This window comes from Ostrea edulis, chromosome 7 (genome assembly GCF_947568905.1).
Source record: "Ostrea edulis chromosome 7, xbOstEdul1.1, whole genome shotgun sequence".
Classification (NCBI taxonomy): domain Eukaryota; kingdom Metazoa; phylum Mollusca; class Bivalvia; order Ostreida; family Ostreidae; genus Ostrea; species Ostrea edulis.
Genome location: NC_079170.1, coordinates 29,445,569 through 29,469,225, shown reverse-complemented (window position 1 = coordinate 29,469,225; position 23,657 = coordinate 29,445,569). Strand labels below are relative to the sequence as shown.

At 35.0% G+C, this 23,657-nt stretch overlaps 1 protein-coding gene across 1 annotated transcript; it reads left to right on the top strand.

The window, feature by feature from the left end:
• Positions 1 to 2,830: 2,830 nt before the first annotated feature.
• Positions 2,831 to 23,275, top strand: LOC125654902 (kinesin-like protein KIF11-A). The gene is made up of 22 exons (XM_048885002.2): positions 2,831 to 3,012; positions 4,733 to 4,960; positions 5,206 to 5,350; positions 6,299 to 6,418; positions 6,556 to 6,680; positions 7,256 to 7,346; positions 8,125 to 8,270; positions 8,701 to 8,797; positions 9,320 to 9,415; positions 9,900 to 9,988; positions 12,044 to 12,131; positions 13,296 to 13,505; positions 14,210 to 14,417; positions 15,322 to 15,494; positions 16,768 to 16,896; positions 17,654 to 18,016; positions 18,177 to 18,260; positions 18,503 to 18,598; positions 18,784 to 19,006; positions 19,308 to 19,480; positions 21,353 to 21,472; positions 22,829 to 23,275. The coding sequence occupies exons 1-22, from the start codon at positions 2,954 to 2,956 to the stop codon at positions 22,943 to 22,945; spliced, it is 3,180 nt and encodes a 1,059-aa protein (XP_048740959.2). The 5' UTR covers positions 2,831 to 2,953; the 3' UTR covers positions 22,946 to 23,275.
• The last annotated feature ends 382 nt before the right edge of the window (positions 23,276 to 23,657 follow it).

Here is a 23,657-nt window from a genome sequence, read left to right as displayed (position 1 = left end):
CCTGAAGAAGTGTTAGGATAAGCAGATGTATTTCAGACATCGATGATAGTTATTTTCAAAATTTGTCACATATCTCATCGAAATTATATAGCAACAAGAGGCCCATGGGCTACATCGCTCACCCGAATCACCTTGATTTTGCCATTGTTCAGCTGTAGTGGCTTTTAATTTATTTATTTTTTATCAATCTTTATTCTCGTGAAAATTTTGATCCCCATGTTGTGGCTCCAAACTAGCCCCAAAGAACCACAGCATAACTGAAAATGAATTCACATAACACAGATGCCTCAACATCAATATGACTAACACAATTTTGTTGTTTTGGACAAGACCAAGATCACAAGGCCGTAATGATATGAAAGACCTTGCCATAAGAAATTTATACACAAAATATGAAAACTTTTATCTTAAATAGTTTACAAAATATTGAATAGGTCAGTTTTATTGAAAGTAGGCCATATTTCCAGGTCAAGGTAACAAGGTCAAACACCAAAGTATAACTTTATGGAAAAATATTGTTAGTAGTACCAAACTAGGGGTTCTGTAACAGACTTCGCAGACTTCGGACTTCTCATTTCGTTGCCATAGTTAAAGTCTGCATACCTCTCTAAAATACCTTTGTCAATTTACACATCATACATATATAAAATACCTCAGACGTTACATATTCCACAGTCTAAGTCTGCAGTTTGCGTGACGTCACACATTCCAGAGAAGGCTGGGAAGTCTGTTCCAGAACCGTTAGTTTGGTACTACTAACAACATCTTTCCATAAAGTTCAGGAGATTGATTAGGTGAGGTTGTTTTTTTTAAAGTAGGTCAAAGTCAAAAGATCAAACACCATTGTTTACAAGGCCTTGACACAAAGAATCTGTATTCAAAATAAAGATTAACGACCTTATAGAAAATAGTCCCTGATATATTTAATAGGTTCTAATTCTTATAAGTAAAACCCCGAGTTCAAAGTTACAAGGTCAAAGGTCATTATATGGAATGAGATGTCTTGCCATAAGGATTATATACACAAGATATGAGAGATCAACCTAAGTATTTCAGGACATATTGAATAGGTCGGATTTCTTATTTAAAGTAGGTTGAAAATCCAGGTCAAGGTCACAAGATCACTCAATATTGCATCACATAAAAAATGTATATACATTTATATACAAAATATGAAAGCCCTAGCTTAACTAGTTCAAGAGAAATTTTAAAAGATTTTTTCTACATATCAGCATGTAACACTTTGATCCCCTATTATGGACTTGCATTACCCTGCGGGACCGTGGTTTGCACAAACTCGGATCTACTTTATGTCTGAAAGCTTTCATGTAAATTTCCACTTTTCTAGCCCGGTGATATTTGAGAAGTTTCCCTATATACTCGCATGTAAAATTTTGATCTACTGTTGTGAACCCACCCTACCTCCGAGGGTCATGATTTTAGCAAACGTGAATCTACTTTATGTCAGGAAGCTTTAATGTAAATTTGAACTTTTCTGGACCAGTGGTTCTCGAGAAGATTTCCCCTATATATTCGCAAAACTTTGATCCCCTATTGTGGCACAAGCCTATCCCCCGGGACTGTGATTTGCACAAACATGGATCTACTCTACTGAGATTAACCTGTTTTTACCTAGGGAAGGGGATGTAGTATAGAATTTGAACACTGATAAGGTGATGGGTTACAAACATGATCACCTTCATTTGCATCTAAGATTAAATAATTTAAATTTCCTGGATATCCAAAACTGTCATTCCACACGCGCAAGACAAAAGTTTTTATGTTCAATTAATTCTTACAAGTTTAGTACATGATATGTTCCTCACGTGATATATTTAAAGAAAATGTCTGTCAATGAAATACATATAAAATTTGGTTAATAACATTTCATAAGAAGGTACATTTCTTACTGGTGCAATCGATAAGATATTAATACATCTATTTATAAGTCAGTAAAACTTTTTGCTAATTTTTTTTTCATATGAAGCAATATACAATATAAATAATGTGTATTAAAATTAGTGTGATTTTCATACGCCAAGAGTGTACAAAATCTAATTTTTAAAATCACCCGCAATAGCATGGAAACACGATTTAGTTTCTCGATTCGCAAGGTGATTTAGATATTAATCAAGAGAAAAACCAAACCTGTATGGTCTCTACTTTCTCTAATTAATTTGCTAAAATAAAACAAAACAATCCCGCGCCCCTGCATTTCATTCAGATCTGTTTCAAAATATATATTTTTTTTAATTTTATTTTGACCGAAAGAGCCGTATTCGGGACCAAAGCTTGTAATCAAAATAACACATGGGGGTATACATGTGAAGTCAAGCTCCTTTAAGATTTCATGAGAGTAATATTTAATCTTATTTCGACACGGCACTGTCCATGACTAAAAGTTATACATGTATCTCATTATCGGACAAAGAATACATTCTTTCTCAAGTTACTTTTGTCGTCTTGATACAGATTATTCATGCAGTGAAAGTTAACAGTGTTTTTATTTCTTGTTTTTTTTCCCTTTCCTACAGTACAATAAACATATAGGATATCCGCTAAATTTTAATAAATGCATGTATATTAATTTCAATAAATGTATCAATTTCAATAAATACATGTAATAAATGTATTAATTTCAATAAATTTCTTAGTAGTCTTGTTTTATATCAGGTGCTTGTGGCCAAATGTTTGGCCCCAAAAATAACTGTTTATTTACTTCCTCAATTCTCTTCACACTAAGCGTATGCCTACATATTTTATTTATGTTGAGTTATCGTTCTTGTACCAAAATCAGAGATGGCGCTGTGTAATACATTTTGACCAATCAGAAAGATTTTTCTAAATATAACAATCAATTTGATATCTTTATTTTCATTGGTTGACTTCAAAATAGCCAGGCATTTTCAAAACAGAAGGGAGGGCAACAAATATTAGAATAAGAGTTAGGAAAATGAAGAGCAAACCAGATAGAGAGAAGAATCAAAATATACAAGTGTCTGTTCGATGCAGGTGAGTAGCTTATTTTTTAATTGATGCTCGAATTCAAAATACATCGTATTCAATGAAAAGAGCCCTTAGATTTTAGAAGCATGTTTACTCAAATTAGGCCTACTGCACATCGACATTGGCATCATTGTGTACACTAAATATTATGGTACATGTGAATGCCAAACAGAGTTGATGAATTGCATGATCAGGTGTAATGGTTTTCGAAAGAGGGGGAAGCAGACTGTTCTGTGTGTGTGTGTTTATTTGCAGTGGCGTCCAGGCCATGTCAGACTGTTCTGTGTGTTTATTTGCAGTGGCGTTATAAGTCAAAGTTATGCTTCATTTGTCAGTGTTACAGCTTTTTACATGGCAATAGCATCATATCAGTCATGATTAACTTGTAGAATAATCCTCGAATAACTGAATCCTCGCACCTTGGAATAGATATGGCAAGAAATTGGTGCAGTTTCCCTGGGTGGCAATTTTGTAACCAGGTTACAATAGGGACAATATTTTTATCCAATGTAGCATATCAAACATATGTCTTATAGTGCTGAAAATCTAGTAAATATCGACCACCTTCTCTCAACACCCACTTATCATTAAATGCATGGTTACGAGGGTTACAGACCATGGTTTCAACACTCACTTATCTTTAAATACAGGGTTACAAGGGTTACAGACCACTGTTTCAACATTCAACTTATCTTTAAATACAGGGGTTACGAGGGTTACAGACCATTGTTTCAACACTTACTTATCTTTAAATACAGGGGTTACGAGGGTTACAGACCATTTTTTCAACACTCACTTATCTTTAAATACAGGGTTACAGACCATTGTTTCAACATGAGAGAAGGGTCTGTAACCCTGCATTTAACCTTGTAACCCTCTTTTCTAGTATAAACCTCGTAACCCCTGTAACTCTGCATTTAACCTTGTAACACTGTTTTCTAGTGTAACCTGGTTACAAAATTGCGACCCAGGGAAAGTGCTCCAATTTCTTGCCATATATGCCTTGGAAAATAAACCCGCGAAAATAAAGCTGTAAAAGGTAGGCAAAGCAGCGACAATAGCTGGTGTTGTTGAATTCCCACTCTTCAATATGGAGTCCACTCTGACTTCCCTGCACATGTCAGGATATAAAAGCGGGGAAAAGTCAGAAGAATCTTGGATTAGTAATAAAAATCGGTCTATGCGAAAGTTTTTTGGACCACACAGGACATTCAGTCTACATTTTGTTCAGATTCATTTACTTTATTTAGCCTTATCTTTGACACTCAAATTTTTCTTACTGTCACAAATGTCCATAATCTCAGCACGATTTGACGAGGCTGAAGGGGATCTCATCTCAGGTAATTGTGTAATTAAAATACGTATCAATCTGTTCTTTAAAAAACAACACTGGCATATTTGTGGAAGGGAAAATAGAACATCTTATAATAACAGCAATGTTTAAGGTACATATATAAGTTTATTCCAATATTGGTCCTAGAGGGCATAACAGCAAGACAGCTTATAAAGAAGGAAATTTCAAAAAAGTTTATATTATATGTTCATATAAATATTTCCTTACACAAGCACCTTTGGATAATTTCATTTGAGTGTTTATTAGCTGATGCTGTTTAAATATGTATTTTTCTTTATCTCAGGGAGGGTACAGTCACACTCAGACTCAAGATGTGTGCTTGCATGATCTGTGTTTGTGAATATCTCAGTTATGAAAAATATGATTTTCCAGGCCTATCAATGAAATTGAAAGAAAACAAGCCTCTTACTCTGTCGTGGAATGTAATGGTGAAAAGAGAGAAGTGACAGTGAAGGAAAGACTGGGAGTTAACCCTAACACAAAAACCTTCTTTTTCGACCATGTGTTTCCACCAGCAGCGAAACAGCTTGACGTGTACAAAAAAGTTGTCACACCAATCATTGATGAAGTGCTGTTGGGATACAACTGTACCATATTTGCGTAAGTCTGTGACTGAGTTGAGCCTTGTATCAAAGTTTTATAATAATTGTTTCCCCAGAGTAAGTCTTTGTCATTTTAGAGGGAGACATTTCTTCATTGGCATGTGAAATGATTGGGAAATTTTCCATACACAATTTTTTGTCTTAATTCTATCGTTTACGTTATTTAAAGCCTTTTTTTTTTTTGTTTAAGGAAAGATATAACACTTTTTAGTTGTAATATGTCATTGATTTATTTTATTTTAGATATGGACAGACGGGCACAGGCAAAACTTTTACAATGGAGGGGGGAAGGGCAGATGGTCAAGATGTGTCTTGGGAAAAAGACCCAATGGCTGGCATCATCCCAAGAGCCATGTTTAACATATTTGAGCAGCTGTCAAAATCACAGGTTAGCATGGTCTCATAGTAATAATTTCAATTTACGACTTATACAAATACAATCAAATCTATCTAATAATCATATGTGCTTAGGGAGACAACTTTTGTGTCTGACTGGACAAGACAATTAGAAGTAAAACTTAAGGTAAAAATGTACAGTGAAATGATGTACACTGGTGTCGAATGAAGCCAACCATCATGTTAAATTCTTGTGACCAGCAGAAATATTCGTATGATTTTGAAAAGTTTGGGAAAAAATGTAAATTACTCTGTTACATGGCAATGAAATGTTAAAGGTGTTTATGAACTGGAGAGGTGTATGTATATACATGTATTTATTCAGTAATGTTTGCATTAGAGAAATTTAGTGTAACTTACCTCCAAATTCAGGATTGTACCTGTTGACCATTTATGGGTTTGGGTTGTCTAGACCCCTCAATGGAAAAACTAAACTGCTACATATTTATTGCCACGAACTATATGATCACCAATAGAACTTACAGGATCATGAAAAATATGCTTGTCGTATTCGCTGGTAGGCTTGTCGTCAATGATGGAAAATGGATGCTAATTTGGTGTGAATGTGGTACAGTACATACAAAGGACAACTCGTACTAGTCTTGCCTGTAAATTTTGTTGTGTTCAAGATGCAGACTTTTATAGTGAGAACGTGATTACTGGGACAGGTTTTTATATTGCGAGAACACGATTACTGCTGCAGGTTTCATTTTTACCATCTCATTTCTTTTTTTGGTCCTGCTTTAAAATGTATGTTGTACCAATGTTAGATGAACATGTGTGTGTACAATTATGTTTTGTTGGATATTGAAATTTTGTAGATTCTTGAATAGTGAAAACATGACCATCATCTCATGTTTCTTTTTGACTTTTTATTTTTTATGCACCAATGTACTTATCAGGTGTCGGAAACACATACATGTATGATTATATTTTATAGGATATTGAATTTTCGGTGAGGGTGTCCTTCCTGGAGCTGTACAATGAGGAACTCTTTGATTTGCTAGGGTGCTCAGAAGATGCCCTCCGTCTCAAGATCTACGAGGACAGTACAAAAAAGGTATAGACAGTGAAATCGCTGATTTCCATTAGCTTTCTTAAATTGTGGCAAAACAATGATGCAGATATCATAATTCAACTGGAAAAAAATAGAAACAGTAAATGAGAAAATTAATTAAGTCTGCATTGTGATAACAGGGATCAGTCATTATACAAGGATTGGAGGAGGTTGTTGTCAGGAATAAGTCAGAAGTGTTTGAAATCTTGGAGAGAGGATCAGCTCGAAGACAGACGGCAGCGACATTAATGAATGCCACCTCTAGGTAATTATTTATATCAGTTTGTCTGCACAGTTAATTTAAAGGCATAGGGTCTATCTTTTATCTTAAAAATGATATCACAATATTTTGCAAGAAGAACTCCAAAAAACAAATTTGTAGTATTAATTATGAGTTATCTATTGCTGCAGCGCTTTGAAATTGAAGTCATTTTGACGTTTTAGCCCTTTATAAAAATTTTGTCTGGAGGACAATACATTAAACTGGTACCCCGCTAATTGGTGGCTACACACAAACATAAGAGATGCGAAGTCAACAGGGTACCAGTTTAGGCAAATGAGAACAGGAATTATTTTGTAATTACTATCGTATCCAATGTGTTTGTAAACATTCTGCAGAACGTTTTGTGATTTTCTAGTTATGATCTTTAATTTCGCCACCTTTTTGGATCGTGCAAAATTTTACCAATGTCTTAGACCCTATGGCTTTAATCATAAACTGAAGTTAATGGATTACCTCCTCCCCAATAAAAAAAACTAGAACTAAATGGCTATTTTTGTGATTTTAGTTGATTTTTTGTGATGTAGTACACATTTGAGTTGATTTTTTTGTTCTTGCAGTCGATCTCACACAGTCTTTTCTGTCACCATTCACATCAAGGAGAACACAATCGATGGGGAAGAACTCCTAAAAACAGGAAAACTCTATCTGGTTTGTAGCTATAGTCAATGTCGTGTCTGTTCATTTTATCCCGGATGTTTTGTCTGAAATCTCAGCTCTGAAAAAGAACAGTTTCTTTGTGTAATATTTCACAGTAAAACAGTAGAAGTCTCTCTGTAGCTGGTAGGAGTCTGTCTTTGAGTTTTTTTAAGGTCTTGATTTCAAGGGTCAGGGTCTTCCCAATATTGGGAAAAATAGTGACATTTGCTTGGAATTGGGAAAAATATTCCATATAAAGAAGTAGTGAGAAAATCAAAATAGAACATAACGTATGATTGGACTCCTTCTGATTTGCAAATTGGTCAAAGCTGACATCATTCAAATAATCAGAGGCCAAAAAATTAAGGTTTACTTAAGAAACTTAAAGCACAAATTGTAATATATCAGTCCGTGGGGAAGATTTTTGAAGCACAAATTGGAATATATCGGCCCGTGAGGAAGATTTTTGAACAAAAAGGCTTCTCTGCTTTGTTTGGGAATTTAAAAGCAAAAATTGGGAAACGAAATACCTGCATTTTAGCATTGGGAATGGGGCCTTATTTCGTCCCCCTACAGACCCTGAAAAATCCGTGTCTGTAGCTGGTAGAAGTTTGTCTATTGCTGATAGAAAGCTGTCTATAGCAGGTAGAAGTCTGTCTGGTAGAAAGCTGTTTCTGCTTGTTCTTGGATACTGATTGTACCCTTGTTTTGGTACACTTACACACCTATACAACGTTCAGCAGTACTGACACATAACTTGCAATCATCATGCATTCCTTGTCTGTTTTAGGTGGATTTGGCTGGAAGTGAAAACATTGGTCGTTCCGGTGCAGTGGACAAGCGAGCCCGAGAAGCCGGGAACATTAACCAGAGTCTGTTGACTCTGGGGCGTGTTATTACATCCCTTGTGGAACATGCACCTCACATCCCATACAGGTATTACTGATTAAAGGAAAGGTATTATATGTGTTTGAAGGGAATATACCATATTACTGTATTCAACAGGGGTAAAGTTCCCTCCCTGCTCAAAGGCCGTAAGCTCCGAGCATAGTCTAAATTTTGCAGCCCTTCACCGGCAATGATGACATCTCCATATGAGTGAAAAATTCTCAGGTCATTTGCGGGATGTTAAACAATATAAAATAGATCAACCTTCAACTTCCCATTTAAAATTTCTGTAGATTTTTAGTTTTTTGAGCAATAACTTTGCAATATATACATGTAAATGCAACTATCATAATAATACAAATGTTGGGGGTTTTTTTGTTTGTTTTTTTGTCGTCACTGATTAAAGGTGTCATAAACACTTAATTTCAGAGAGAGTAAGCTGAATCGTCTGTTACAAGACTCGCTTGTTTAATTTCAGAGAGAGTAAGCTGACTCGTCTATTACAAGACTCGCTTGGAGGAAGAACAAAGACCTCGATCATTGCCACCATATCTCCTGCTTCCTGCAATCTTGAGGTATAGTATACTAAGGACAAATTTGTTCTGAATTCGTGAAATTAAAAAAAGCTGGTAAGGTCAGTACTGGGTGAAATTGTCCATTAAAACCCACCAATTTTTTTGCTTATCTCCACGTGTTGTCTAGTGATTCCTGACTCTAAAATCAGATCTAAAAGCAAAAAGGTCAGTTTGATTGTAATATAATGATAAAGCTGAAAGTATTTATAGTAAAATTTGAAGAATTGGGATGGGGCTTAAGATTCCAGAATTTGGGTGTTGTTTATAGCACATCATACAAGTTTAGTTTTGCTTCACAATTTTAGTAATAGTAGCCTCCCTGGGTCCCTAAGTTTTAAGATTTAGCAGCCAAGCTTAAAGATATAAGGTTCTGCTTTGGGAAAAGAAACATTTTATCTGTTCTACCGAGTTTCACATGAAGGGGGAAAAAAACAATTTATCTGTTCTACCAAGTTTCATATGAAGGAAAAGAGACAATTTATCTGTCCTTCCGAGTATCACATGAATGGTTTGTTTTTGTAGGAGACACTAAGTACCCTGGATTATGCTTTCCGGGCAAAGAACATCCAAAATCAACCAGAGGTGAACCAGAAACTGACTAAGAAGGCGCTACTGAGGGTAAGTTAGTGTGTAGTTCACCAGAAACTGACTACTGAGGGTAAGTTAGTGTGTAGTTCACCAGAAACTGACTACTGAGGGTAAGTTAGTGTGTAGTTCACCAGAAACTGACTAATGAGGGTAAGTTAGTGTGTAGTTCACCAGAAACTGACTACTGAGGGTAAGAAGATGACTAAGAAGGTGCTACTGATGGTAAGTTAGTGTTTATAAGACCGCTAGGAACATATCAAAGAGCTCAATGCATTGCGTAATGGAGATTTTGAAAAAAGTGAGACATGTTAAATGTCAATCAGTCCCTTTCAGCCTTGTCCTACAAGTACAGATTTGATTTAATTTACTATTTACAAGTACAGATTTGAATTTCAGAAATGATTTAATTTACTATTTACAAGTACAGATTTGAATTTCAGAAATGATTTAATTTACTATTTACAAGTACATATTTGAATTTCAGAAATGATTTATTTTACTATTTATACTGCAGACCTACAATGAAGAAATAGAGAGACTGAGGCGAGATCTTCAGGCCGCGAGAGAGAAAAATGGCATCTATTTAGCGGAGGAAAATTACATGTAAATCTATATATATATATCCTGTGACACATTTATCTTCATTATCAGATGAATCTGATTCGTAAATATAAATCTCACATTTAAGTGTTACAATATTGTCTGAGGCATATTGAGTTAAATTTCATTTTTATAACATTAATGAAATATGTTTAATTATTTCTGGAAAACTGTGTTGGCATGGTAAAAAATTTCTGCGGACTGGTTGAAATTATACCCCATCAGTCCGGCTGGACTGGTGACATAAACAGTCAGCTTCAAGCCCTGGATGTTTCTTTGATATATATAAGTGGATGTGAAGGTGTTGGTCCTCAGATACAGTAAACTTCTAATTTTACGTGAGGAATTTATTTTCGTGCTAACATACATGTAAAGACTGTAGATTAGCAGAGTACTCGTGGATTTATGTTCTCGCAATTTGACATGTACGAATCATTTTGCGATACAAAGTACTCGCGTAAAATAAAAAATATACAGTATTTCCAACCTTTACAAAAAATCATATTGAATTGTCAAATATTGGTTTGAGTAGCATTTTGTTATCACAAATGTAGGACTAGCTATGATGTTTATTTGACAGTGCCATGCAGGCTAAATTTTCACAAATGTAGGACTATCTATGTTTATTTGACAGTGCCATGCAGGCTAAGTTATCACAAATGTAGGACAAGCTATGGTGTTTATTTGACAGTGCCATGCAGGCTAAGTTTTCACAAATGTAGGACTAGCTATGGTGTTTATTTGACAGTGCCATGCAGGCTAAATTTTCACAAATATAGGACTAGCTATGATGTTTATTTGACAGTGCCATGCAGGCTAAGTTATCACAAATGTAGGACTAGCTATGGTGTTTATTTTGACAGTGCCATGCAGGCTAAGTTTTCACAAATGTAGGACTAGCTATGATGTTTATTTGACAGTGCCATGCAGGCTAAGTTATCACAAATTTAGGACTAGCTCATCTTTACAAGTCAAGGGTTATTGATTCGTTACCTCGCACTAACCCTTGACATCAGTCGCTATATAAAAGTTGGATTCATCAGACCATTACAAAATCCACTATAGATAAAACATCCAATGAAATCACTGCATCTTGTTATGGTGTACATGGATACAAATGACGTGATCTCATACTGCTGTATTGATAAACGCGCAATTGTAATATTTACACCACTAATTATGTTTATTGATAGTAGATCAAATTTGGAAACCTTATTTTTAAGACACTATTACTTAAACGATTGAAATAGCCATGACATGTGTTTTTATTTGAATCGCTCCCTTCACGTTGTTGTAAATAGAACCGCATTCTCATTGGTTCCCACTCTTTTGTGGACACAATCAGAACGAGCCTGACTTTTTGATAGTCACTGATGTCAAGTGTTAGTGCGAGGTAACGAATCAATAACCCTTGACTTGTGAAGATGGGACTAGCTATGTTTATTTGACAGTGCCATGCAGGCTAAGTTATCACAAATGTAGGACTAGCTGTGATGGTTATTTGACAGTGCCATGCAGGCTAAGTTATCACAAATGTAGTACTAGCTATGGTGTTTATTTGACAGTAGGACTAGCTATGGTGTTTATTTGACAGTAGGACTAACTATGATGTTTATTTGACAGTAGGACTAACTATGATGTTTATTTGACAGTAGGACTAACTATGATGGTTATTTGACAGTAGGACTAACTATGATGTTTATTTGACAGTAGGACTAACTATGATGTTTATTTGACAGTAGGACTAACTATGATGTTTATTTGACAGTAGGACTAACTATGATGTTTATTTGACAGTAGGACTAACTATGATGTTTATTTGACAGTAGGACTAGCTATGGTGTTTATTTGACAGTAGGACTAGCTATGATGTTTATTTGACAGTAGGACTAACTATGATGTTTATTTGACAGTAGGACTAGCCATGATGGTTATTTGACAGTAGGACTAACTATGATGTTTATTTGACAGTAGGACTAACTATGATGTTTATTTGACAGTAGGACTAGCCATGATGGTTATTTGACAGTAGGACTAACTATGATGTTTATTTGACAGTGCTATGCAGACTAAGATCAGACAGCAGGAGGATGTTATTCACGACATGGAAGAACAGTTAGAAGGTCTCACGAAGGAAAGAGACAAGGTAAGAAAACAACAACAAAAAAGGCAAAGTTCGACCATTATTTCTAACTACCCTGTAATAATGCCAGTAAAAAAAACCGTATAGTGGTTAATTGGATAATGAGGTCTTGAAAGTTATTTAAAAGATAATAGTTCCAGTTTTCAGTGTCTCTCCTTTGAGGGTTTGTCTTTCTGTGTCTGTCTTGGCAGATTTAGATATTTCAAGTTTCATGCTTCGTCTATTCAGCTTTTGTGTCATGTCCCCTTCTCAGTGGTTAGTCAATTAACTTTATTAAGTGAAAGTCTCTTGAAAGTAGTGCTAACACAATGATCGATTTAAGCTCGATCATCAATCAAAAAGTCATCAATTTCCGAAGGTTGATTTAATAATGGATAATAATCGGCCTAATACTGCAATTATCTTGGAGCACTGTATATTTTTCATTGATTATTTTATAAAGAGGCTTTTTGTTACTGTCACATAACCTCTCAGAAGTTATCATCAGCCATTTTAACATGCTAAATGTTTGTGTTAATATGGTAAGCAGGGTTTGTTCAGGATAATTACATAAGAAATTTCACAAAATATTTTAAGATATTATCAAAATGAAGAATTTGAACTGCTGGTAAATAACATGAATTTAGATGGAAATTGCATTTATTATGGCATATGATTTTATCTGACTGGGTTTATGTTCATTGTATATATATGTGTGAATGGTGAAACAGAAAGCCATACATGTGTGCAGTAAAAGTGAAAGTCAGCAATTGTATGTAATCATTCTGGCAGCAAAATGAAATCAGTTGTTCAGAAACTCATTGTTTTGAAGACTCTTGATGTTTCCTCTAACTTTATGTAACAAGATGGATGGAGTCTAATGTTCTCATTTTGTCAATAATTTCTTTCAATTTTAGATCAAGTAAATCGTATTCATGTTGAAATGTGTGTTTTCCTTTTACAATCAACAGTTACACACTGGAAATGATAATACATCTGAATGCGTGCATATAAGATTTAATCCTTATTAAAACAGTAATAATGATATTATTAATAATGGTTGATACTGATTTGATTATTAGCCAGTCCAGTTGGTTAAAGTAAACCAATGCTGCCAATTAATCAATTATAAAAAATTTCAATTAATTTGACCACACCACTTAAAAGTGAATTATTGCATTCTTCCAGGTCAATGAATTGTTTGAGACTACACAAAAAGAGCTTGACGAGACAAACAAGAAATTGACAAAGACAACAAACCACCTGGTACGTACAACAGGTGCTCTGGAGGAGACCGCACAGGTCCTAGAATCGACAGTGAAGGAACGGGAGGAACAGCGCTACCTGGTGTCACATCATGTCAATGCTGAGAACTGTCTTTATGGGGAGGCAACTGAGGTAATCCCTTGTAAAACACTAATATATATTGATACATGTATGATTTAAGGAGGTGGCTGGATGGTGAAAGGTGGTAATTGTTTACACCGAGGTGTAATTTTAGATACTGATGTTTTCAGTAAGATTATTGGGTAGTGTCTGTAAGGGAAAGCTGGTACTTGCAGAGTGCATTATTTACTTTGAAAAAGTCCTTTGAGATTTATTGATGGAATATACTAACTGCTTACAATAACACTTTCCAAGGATCAGCTTATTGAAAATTCATATTGTAAAAGAGTATAGGATCAAACATTGTTTTTGAAGAATTTATCGATGTGTAAACTCTGGATATTTTACTCACAAACTAAATAAAAGTGCTAAGCACTTTTATGTAAAGTTTGTGAGTAAAACGTCAGGAGTTTACACTACAATGAATTCTTCAAAAAGGACGTTTGATTCTTATGATTCCAATTCTTTCCATGCATTATCAATTTCAACAAATGGAATAGTTTCCCCGCACTGTGTTATTTGTTTTCAGGCGCGTATGTATACATAGCGTTTTTGGATATATTGATGTGTATTTTCATTTAGCTTTAGTTTTGTCCAATCAAAACAACTGTAATATATATAATATAGCATTGAAATTATAAAGTAATAACAAACTGATGTCAAGAAGATTTTCAGGTAAAAGTGTTATGAATATTGAAATTTTCACTTCCTTCCAGTTAATGTCCACTGTCCAGTCTACAATATCAGATGTACACGGACTGCACGACAAACTAGACAGAAAGCGATCAGTGGAGAGACACAATGAGCAATGTCAGACGGACTTTCAGGGGGCCTTCAACAAAGAGATCAACACTATAGAGAGAAAGCTGGATGCCTTTGTACAGTCACAGAAAGGCTACCACTCGGACCGCACTAAGATGATAGGTAAGGTAGAACATTTAATATTGAGGACTCAGGTCAGGCAGAACAGTATCAATTACTGTCGATATATACATACATACATGTATGTATATTTTGTTTAGTACATATTTCCATGAAGTCTGGCTTTAAATCATCCAATAACTAAAGTACCAGCAGACTTTAGGTCAACTGTAAATCCCTATTTCAAATCTGAGAGGGATTTAGTGGTGATTTGATATTTATACAGTAAGTGCATGCCACATACCCATATCATTGTTGTATTTTTAGTAAAATAGCCTGAAATTAAATCATTGTCTTCGAAATCCCGGGCATTATCCCTTTATAAGTTATGATATACTTTTCTCAAATTTTTTGTAGTTGATCAAATAGTGGGACAAAAAAAAAACTACAAGCTATCAATCATTCACAACACTTTTATGTATACATTGTACAGCATGTATATATCTCTGCACATTGTACAACATGTATATATCTCTGTACATTGTACAGCATGTATATATCTCTGTACATTGTACAACATGTATATATCTGTACACCGTACAACATGTATACATCTCTGTACACCGTACAACATGTATATATCTCTGTACACCATACAACATGTATATATCTCTGTACATTGTACAACATGTATATATATCTATACACCGTACAACAGGTATATCTGTACACCGTACAACATGTATATATCTCTGTACACCATACAACATGTATATATCTCTGTACATTGTACAACATGTATATATATCTATACACCGTACAACAGGTATATCTGTACACCGTACAACATGTGTGTATCTATGTACACTACGTGTGTGTGTATATATATCTGTCAGGATCAATCTTTTTCTGTGTACACTGACTATTTATATAAAATTTTCTCTTCACTGATCTGTTGTACTTTTAGCTGACATGTTGGAGAAGGGGAGAACTGAAACAAACACACTCGGTGATTTGGTCACTAGTTTCAATGGCAGACTGAATGAACACTTAACCTCTTTGCACCAACACACTGACACACAGACAGAATGCAGGTTGGTCTGGATGGAAAAAACTCGTGCAGATTCCCAAAATACACAGGTGAATATATTTGTCTGATATTTTTAATTAGTTTATTCTCTAAACAGAATTATTGCACATTGATGTTGACCTTGTTCCTGATTAGCCTTGCCCTTCAAATCAAAGTTCACCAATTGATGACCATCTCTTCTGCTCTATGTTGATGTTGGAAAATGATTTTTATGTCCCACCAGAGAGATTCCGAATGGTAGAGTCGTAGTCTAGTTACGACATCAAGGTCTACTCCACTACGTTACTTAATTTCGAGAACTTACGTACTATGGCTATGTTGTAGCCTTTTCAAAGCTCGCGATTCATACTTCACTGTATATTCGTAACGTAGTGTAGTCGACTGTGACGTCAAAGTTAGCGTCGTTGTTGTTTTGAAAGGAACTCTTGTTATACGTGGAGATAACGATACAGCCAAAATCCTGGCTGTCAAAAATTGACACTTACCTGTTGTACACGAGAAGCAAGGTCAACAGGGTACCAGTTTAGTATTCATATAGAGAAAGTAACAAACATGGTGGTGCAGAAGTTTCAAATAATATTGAATGAAAAATATATATTTTAGATATAGAAACACGATAATTTAAAATCGATTGATTTTCTACTCCCGATTACGAAACGATTATCGATCATAATTTGAAACCTATTGCCCATCATTAGTGTCAATATACAATACAAGCCTGAGCAGTTACAGCCATAAAAAGTGATATTTAAATATACATTCATTGTGGGGGAAAAAATTTATCCTCATTTTTACAAATTATTGTACAACATATTTATTAACATTGTATATAGAACTTGTTTCTCATCCTTTTGTATGTATTTATGTATCCTGTACAGTAAGACATATATTCAAATTAAACTTTGTATAATCTTTAAAATCCTTAACTTTGAAGCAAGTTTAAATATTAAAAGGTAGCTCACTACACTAAAGCTTCTACTCTTTATGACACTATGTCACAAGATGGCAAATTAAATGTTTGTTGAAAGTATTTGCATCAATCGATTTGTTTGTCTAACATTGTAGCTCAGTGGTTAAAGTACTGGGCTGGTGAACCGCAGATCTCGAGTTCAAATCCCCCAGAGTCTTTTGTTCATATATGTTGAAATAATTTATGTGAAAATCATGTTTTTATTCAATTTTGCATATTTTCTGCCTTTTTGGCAGCCATATATACTTATTATATATCATCATATCTTTTATGATTAAACCAATTTGTACTGATTTGAGAAACTATTTCTGGGTGTAATGAGCCACCTTAAAGTGAATTTTTTCCCCCCACAGACATCAGAGGAGTGTAGGAACCAGCAGTTCTATCAGGAAACTTTTTTAACTTTGATTAAAAGTTCACAAGAAAGACTGGAGATGTCTACCCGGGTCTTGCAGCAGGAGTTAGAGAGATTCCAGGAGCAGGTGTGTTTATTGTTGCAAAATGATTTGTGACTTTTAAGTTAAAATGGTTTTCAATATTTGTTAATGGGTCAGTTTTTCTTAACCCAATATCATGCATGCATCAAAGAGTACCAAATTCTCTGAATCTTGATATCGATACGAAATCATTAGTCACACTTATTAGGACTCGTCTATAGGTGGGAGCCCAAAAGTGATCAGTCTGTATGTGCATCCGTCCATGCATCAACAGTTTTCTAGACTTTTTTTGCTATCCCTGCAGCTACTGAATTGAAAATTTATACCTGACCTTACATGCATATCAATGGGATACAAATTGAGTTAGAGCTTTTTTGAAAGAGCTATGGACCTTGAACTTTGCCAATAATGCCACAATGTTGGGCCATTTTGTGATGCTTGCCATCACAATGATTTTTAGTTTTGGTTTTTAATTCTAGTTTACCAGGATGCATTTAATATGGTTATGTAATGTTTGGAAAGATGATGAAATTTGTTAATCTTTCGGAGACAGCAGAAATGAAGTTTGTTTTGTGTTCGGTGAATAAACTTCAGCTTAAAGAATTCTATTGAAATGAAGAGATATCATGTTTTACAACAGTAAATATCATGATACATATCATATCAAGGCAGCTGTATATTACATATTGTTATGGATGAAGTGTAGTGTTTTTGAGCATGTGGTGAAAATATGATAGAAATCATTAGATTTTCAGTGTACTTAATCTAAAGAGGTATACATAGTAAATGACTTTGCTTGCAGAAAAAAGAGTTTGAACAGACAACACAGTGTTGGACCAACTCCATCTCAGAACACCTGTCTAAAGTGAAAAGCATGGTAGGAGAGTTCTCTAACGAGACAAACCAGAAACTGGGCTCTCTGGAGCAGTCTCAGAGCGAGATGAACGAGCTGGATGAGGAATTGGAAAAAATTCTGATCAAGAAGCGAAAGCTTTTGAGTCAGTCTCAGACAACGACGAAAGACACTCACAGTCGACTGGACAAGTTCTCGGGCGAAATCAGCATGGAAATTGACACTCTGGACAATCATTGTCATGAGAGTGGGAAGTCCATTGTAAAGAATTTTCAGGAGACGTTTCTTTCTCACGGAGAGGAAATCTCAAAGGTACGTAGTTGTGCAATTAAATAGAATGTGAAAATGATATCGGTCTTAAGACTATTCTGCACTAATCTTATGGCGAATACAATGAAAATGAACGTAGTGTTCTGAATTTGTTTTCCCCCATTACAGTAATAGTTACTGATTTATGTTTTTATTATCTTAGGTCTCCAGTGAATTAGACATCTGCAAGGATACTAGTCAACAGATTTCTGACAAAGTTAATGAAAATATGGAGCAGGGCAACAGGGTAACCATGATTATAAGAAAACTTATCTAGTTTTAAAAGTGGACAAATATTGCAACTTTTTTTAAACTATAGGAAAATATGGCTTTTTCAACTACAGTAAGATTACAAAAAGTCTGCAGAATTATTCAAATTGTTACTTCTACTGTATCGTAATACCCAACGTAGATGAGATTGTTACAATTTGATTTATGTGCACATTATTGGGACTAGTAGTTATGTATTTGTAATGATTTTGTACACAGGTGTTGAGAAGCTATGTAGAGAGGCTTGGTGAATGTGTAGAAACAGAGAAAACAGTGGTTACGTCGGCGAAAGAATCTCACCAACAAATGGTGGAGGTATATAGGAACAGATTGTGACATAAATCTAAAGAGTTTTATCCAATTAAAAAAAAAAATGCATAGTGTATTTTATTTTTTAATAGTAATATCTCGCAAAATTATTCTCTTTTGCCACTTGTATATAAAAAATTCATTCACTTACTTAAAAATTTACAGTTGTCATAAATATAAACTCTTTTCAGGATCTGAAAACAGACTGTGACTGCAGCTTAGACAAGATATCAATTACTAAAGGTGTCATGAGAAAATTAGTAGAATCTTCGTCAGCTGATCTATCCAATCAGAGTAGTCAGAGTAATGATCACATGCTACAGTGGTCCAATCAGCTGCAAACAGATCTAGGAAATCGAGTGGAGGATATAAATGCTTTCTTACAAGAGAAGATGAAAAAAGACATACCAACAGGTAAGCCCAAATATTTTCAACATTTGGGGGGGATGGGACCTGGGCCATTTGGATTAGGAATTTTGCAGCATTTAACCAAAATATTGGAAAAATTATATTATCAGTAAATATGGCCATAACTTTTGAACAGTTTTTATGGATGAATCAATGCAAATAGGTACAATGTAAGCCCTCTTATTGCTTGAAGTATTGGATACAAGTATTTCTTCGTGTACATGTATGATGTAAAAGATCATCCTTAAAAGATTCAGAAAATTTTGATGGTTCCCTCTTTATGATTTGCTGTTCAAATTTCCTTTAGGGAGCACCCCGCAGAGGAGGGATGTGACATACCCCCAGAATCTGACGAGGACCAGTCGCCATGAGGAGCTTCTGGAGGAGTATGGCTTTCAGCCTCCACCAATCAAAGCCAACCTTATGAGAAGTCTAGAACTGGCTGCCCAGGAGGAGGAAACTGAGGGTGAAATTAACCAGGTATGACTTGATTGGGAATTTCAGTATTGCTGATTTTTGGCTTACTGGGATGAATATCCCTGTTGAGCCATTTAGATATCCATAATGATGGCATCGATAGACAGCAGTTTTTTAAATGAAAATATTAACCTTGTATTAAACTTATGTGAATGATGACTCATTAGATACATACAAATATGACAACCATTCATAAATCTGACCTACCATTTCAGTGTGCGAAACTAACTTTAAAGTCCTATAGACTTTCGGTCCATAGTTATTTTATTTCCTATAGACCACAACAAATTCCTATAGACCGAAATTTATCATGCAATATTCATTGTTATTTAAAAATAGATAATAGACACAAATTCGGTTTGGTAATTTGTTCATAGTTTAATTATAATATTATTCTTTTTCAATTTCATGCACGTCAAGCTTTTCAATTAGAATTTCGTTTTCTTTGTCATTTTGTTTCAGCTCAGTTTCACTGCCTGATTCTTCATCTAACTCACATTTACTGTTTCATTTTCTCATGATTTTCTGCGACTTTAGCCTTGCTGGAACTTGTTGTACTGACTGCTTTCTGTTTGATTCAAGTGCGTGCACCTTCCACATATTTTTAAAACCGTTCAAAAAGGACATTCCGAATTTGCACGAAAATGTACATTGAAGTAAATATCAAATTGACACCCCCACCCCCCGTTGAAAATGGAATAATCTGATTCGAGTGATTTGTAATTACACTGTGGAACATTTTATTACAGCTAAGGGGTGAACAGAAACATCAGCAATGAGCATACTACATATAAACTGGTCCAACTTCTCATATGTTTAATAAGTGGCGGGGAACCAGTTTTTTACTCAGAATTCCTATAGACAAGTCGGTCTATAGCTATTTTGATCGTTATAGACCAACTCAATTTTCTATAGACCTTGTCTATCGGTCCATGGTTAATTTCGCACACTGCCATTTCCTGGTTAGTGACCTGGCTGAAGTTGAAAGCAAATGTGTGATACTATTTCTGTTTACACCAGTGTCCTTGATAAAGATTATTCTAGGAGGCTCCTCTCGTAAATCTGACATTTTGACAGACTTCCTAAGGAACTTTTTTGGCTGTCAGACATGTGGACAGTTCTCAAGGTTATGTCTGATTGAGGAAATTTTTGTTGAACTGGTGTGTGAATATTACTGTCAACAGTGATATATATATATATATACACATGTAATAATTTGTTTTGAATTATTTCAGGTTCATAGACATACTTTATTGTAATGACTCTTATTTGTATTTCCCTGTTTTATCCCAAGTCTTGCACCAGTATGGAATTTTAGTTATTAGTTACTGATCTTTATTGTATAAATGCTTTAGATTAAAATGCAAACAAAACTTCAAGATGTAAAGAAAATGTTACAAGGATTCGGATTTCAAACACCTAATTCAAGCCAATTTGATGTGAATTGGGAAAAATTTTGTGCAAGTTTTTAGATATCAGACATTTGGACCAACAAGACAGTGGTTCTCTGAGACTGTCAGCATTTTTGTTGACAAAACCAGCAGTTTTGGGGAACTCTGCTTTGACTACTCAAACTGTCTTTCTTCACAAATTATTAAAAATGTCTTTAGTGTTGACCAAAGTTTTGGGACTTTTTTTTAAATAAGTAATTCTGCAAATATGTGCTCATGCTACAGTTGTCTTCAAGCACACCAAATGTATCAAGATGAATGATTAATCATTACACTAAGTGTTGCTATTTGATAAATAGCCCTTATAGTTGTATCATGTGGGGCCTCAGAATGTTTGGTTTTCTTTCTTGATGGCTGATAACTAGACCAGATTCAGTGAGATCTCTGATGCAGTACAGATGAATCATTTAATTTTGTGTTCCAGATGGAAAGCTCAAGCCAAGCATCAAACAAGGATATACCGGACGATGTTAGTGAGGCTGGTAGTGATATGTCGTGTTCCTCCACAACATCAGGGATGTCTGTGTACAGCTATTCCAGCAAGGTCTGTCACCCACTAGATATGTGTAGGGGTTAATACTGTTACTAAATACCTAGTCAGGGAACTCATCTGTCACTCACTAGATATGTGTAGGGTTAATATTGTTACTAAATACCTAGTCAGGGAACTCATCTGTCACTCTCTAGATATGTATAGGGTTTAGTACTGTTACTAAATACCTAGTCAGGGAACTCATCTGTCACTCACTAGATATGTGTAGGGTTAATACTGTTACTAAATACCTAGTCAGGGAACTCATCTGTCACTCACTAGATATGTGTAGGGTTTAATACTGTTACTAAATACCTAGTCAGGGAACTCATCTGTCACTCACTAGATATGTGTAGGGTTTAATATTGTTACTAAATACCTAGTCAGGGAACTCATCTGTCACTCACTAGATATGTGTAGGGTTTAGTACTGTTACTAAATACCTAGTCAGGAAACTCATCTGTCACTCACTAGATATGTGTAGGGTTAATATTGTTACTAAATACCTAGTCAGGGAACTCATCTGTCACTCACTAGATATGTGTAGGGTTAATATTGTTACTAAATACCTAGTCAGGAAACTCATCTGTCACTCACTAGATATGTGTAGGGTTTAGTACTGTTACTAAATACCTAGTCAGGAAACTCATCTGTCACTCACTAGATATGTGTAGGGTTTAGTACTGTTACTAAATACCTAGTCAGGAAACTCATCTGTCACTCACTAGATATGTGTAGGGTTTAGTACTGTTACTAAATACCTAGTCAGGGAACTCATCTGTCACTCACTAGATATGTGTAGGGTTTAATACTGGTTCTGTTCTATTTTGATTCACATTGCTTCCGTTGGTGTAGGGTGATCTAATTAAGCTGCCGGTTACTAACCAGATTTTCTGATAAGGTACTTGGTTACTCAGTCTTTATTTGATCATGTACATTCCCCTGTTTTATTTTCGTCCTTTTCGCCCTCGTTGACACTGGGTGAATTTAAGAGTGGGCGAAACTGTTTTCTCTCATATCTCTCATTTAATACAACTTTGTCTGGGGACTTTAAAATGGGGCGCAAGTGTAGAAAGGCAAAAATAACACGGGCGAAATGTTGCATAGAAATATAAATGTATGTTTTAAACTAAATCTCTTTTGGATATCATGTACCATGTTAACATAATGACTGATATTTGAGTCTGAGATTCATATGAGATATGATATGGAAAAGAGTAAGCATTCGTTATAAATTCAAATTATTTTATAAAGGTTTTTCATATAAAGTACTGTTTTGTAAATATGCAATTTGAAAGGGGGGGGGGGGGGGGGGGGGGGGATATGTTCCCATCCTGTACTATATAATTGGTAATCAATATTTTGCAGACATCAGAAACCAAAGAAAATATGATGAAGAAGCCTAGAAAAGTGAAAATAAACAGCTCCAACATTACTCCACGAAACAAGACCAGGCTGCCACTGCGATCTAGCAACAATGATTGAAAGACAAGTAGCTCAGGAAATGGAAAATGAATTTTCTAATGTGTGGTTTTTTTAAATTCTGAAAACAGTAACATTGGATTGGAAATGTTTGTGCAATACTTCTTGGCTGTTTTTAGTAGCGTCGCTGTGTGAGTGGAAACGCAGTCCATGTGAAACATACCATGTACAGATGTGATCGCTATATTTCAGTTTTCTTCTCTGTATTGCTATCCTTATTTCTGCCTTTTATTGTCTATTTCATTGTCTGGTTCTTTTATAGATTATACATAAACTTAATTGTATTGAATCATGTATAGAGAAAGCGAGGAAAAATAAACCGTGAAGCTAAAATTTTTGAAAATGAAGTTTTTACATGTATGTACAATGAATAGGTTTTGACAAACCTGAAGGTCAGTCTCATCTAGCGTAGAGCATGGGATGGAAAATTAACGATTACAAAACCAGTATTAATCAATCTTCGATCTTGTCAGAATTCAGAAATAACGTTGAAAAGGAATGATATCTCAGATTCTATATATTTTGAATGAAAAATTTAAGGATCTTTAAGTCATAAATTAGATTGAAATCATAAACGAAAGACAGTTTTCATGCATTGTAATTTTAAATCAATGAGACCTGTGACCCACATGAAATACACACAAGCACAGTATAAAGTGCACGGAGCTGTAGAACTGAAGCTCTGAAAAAATATTGTGACGGAAAAGAAATTTTT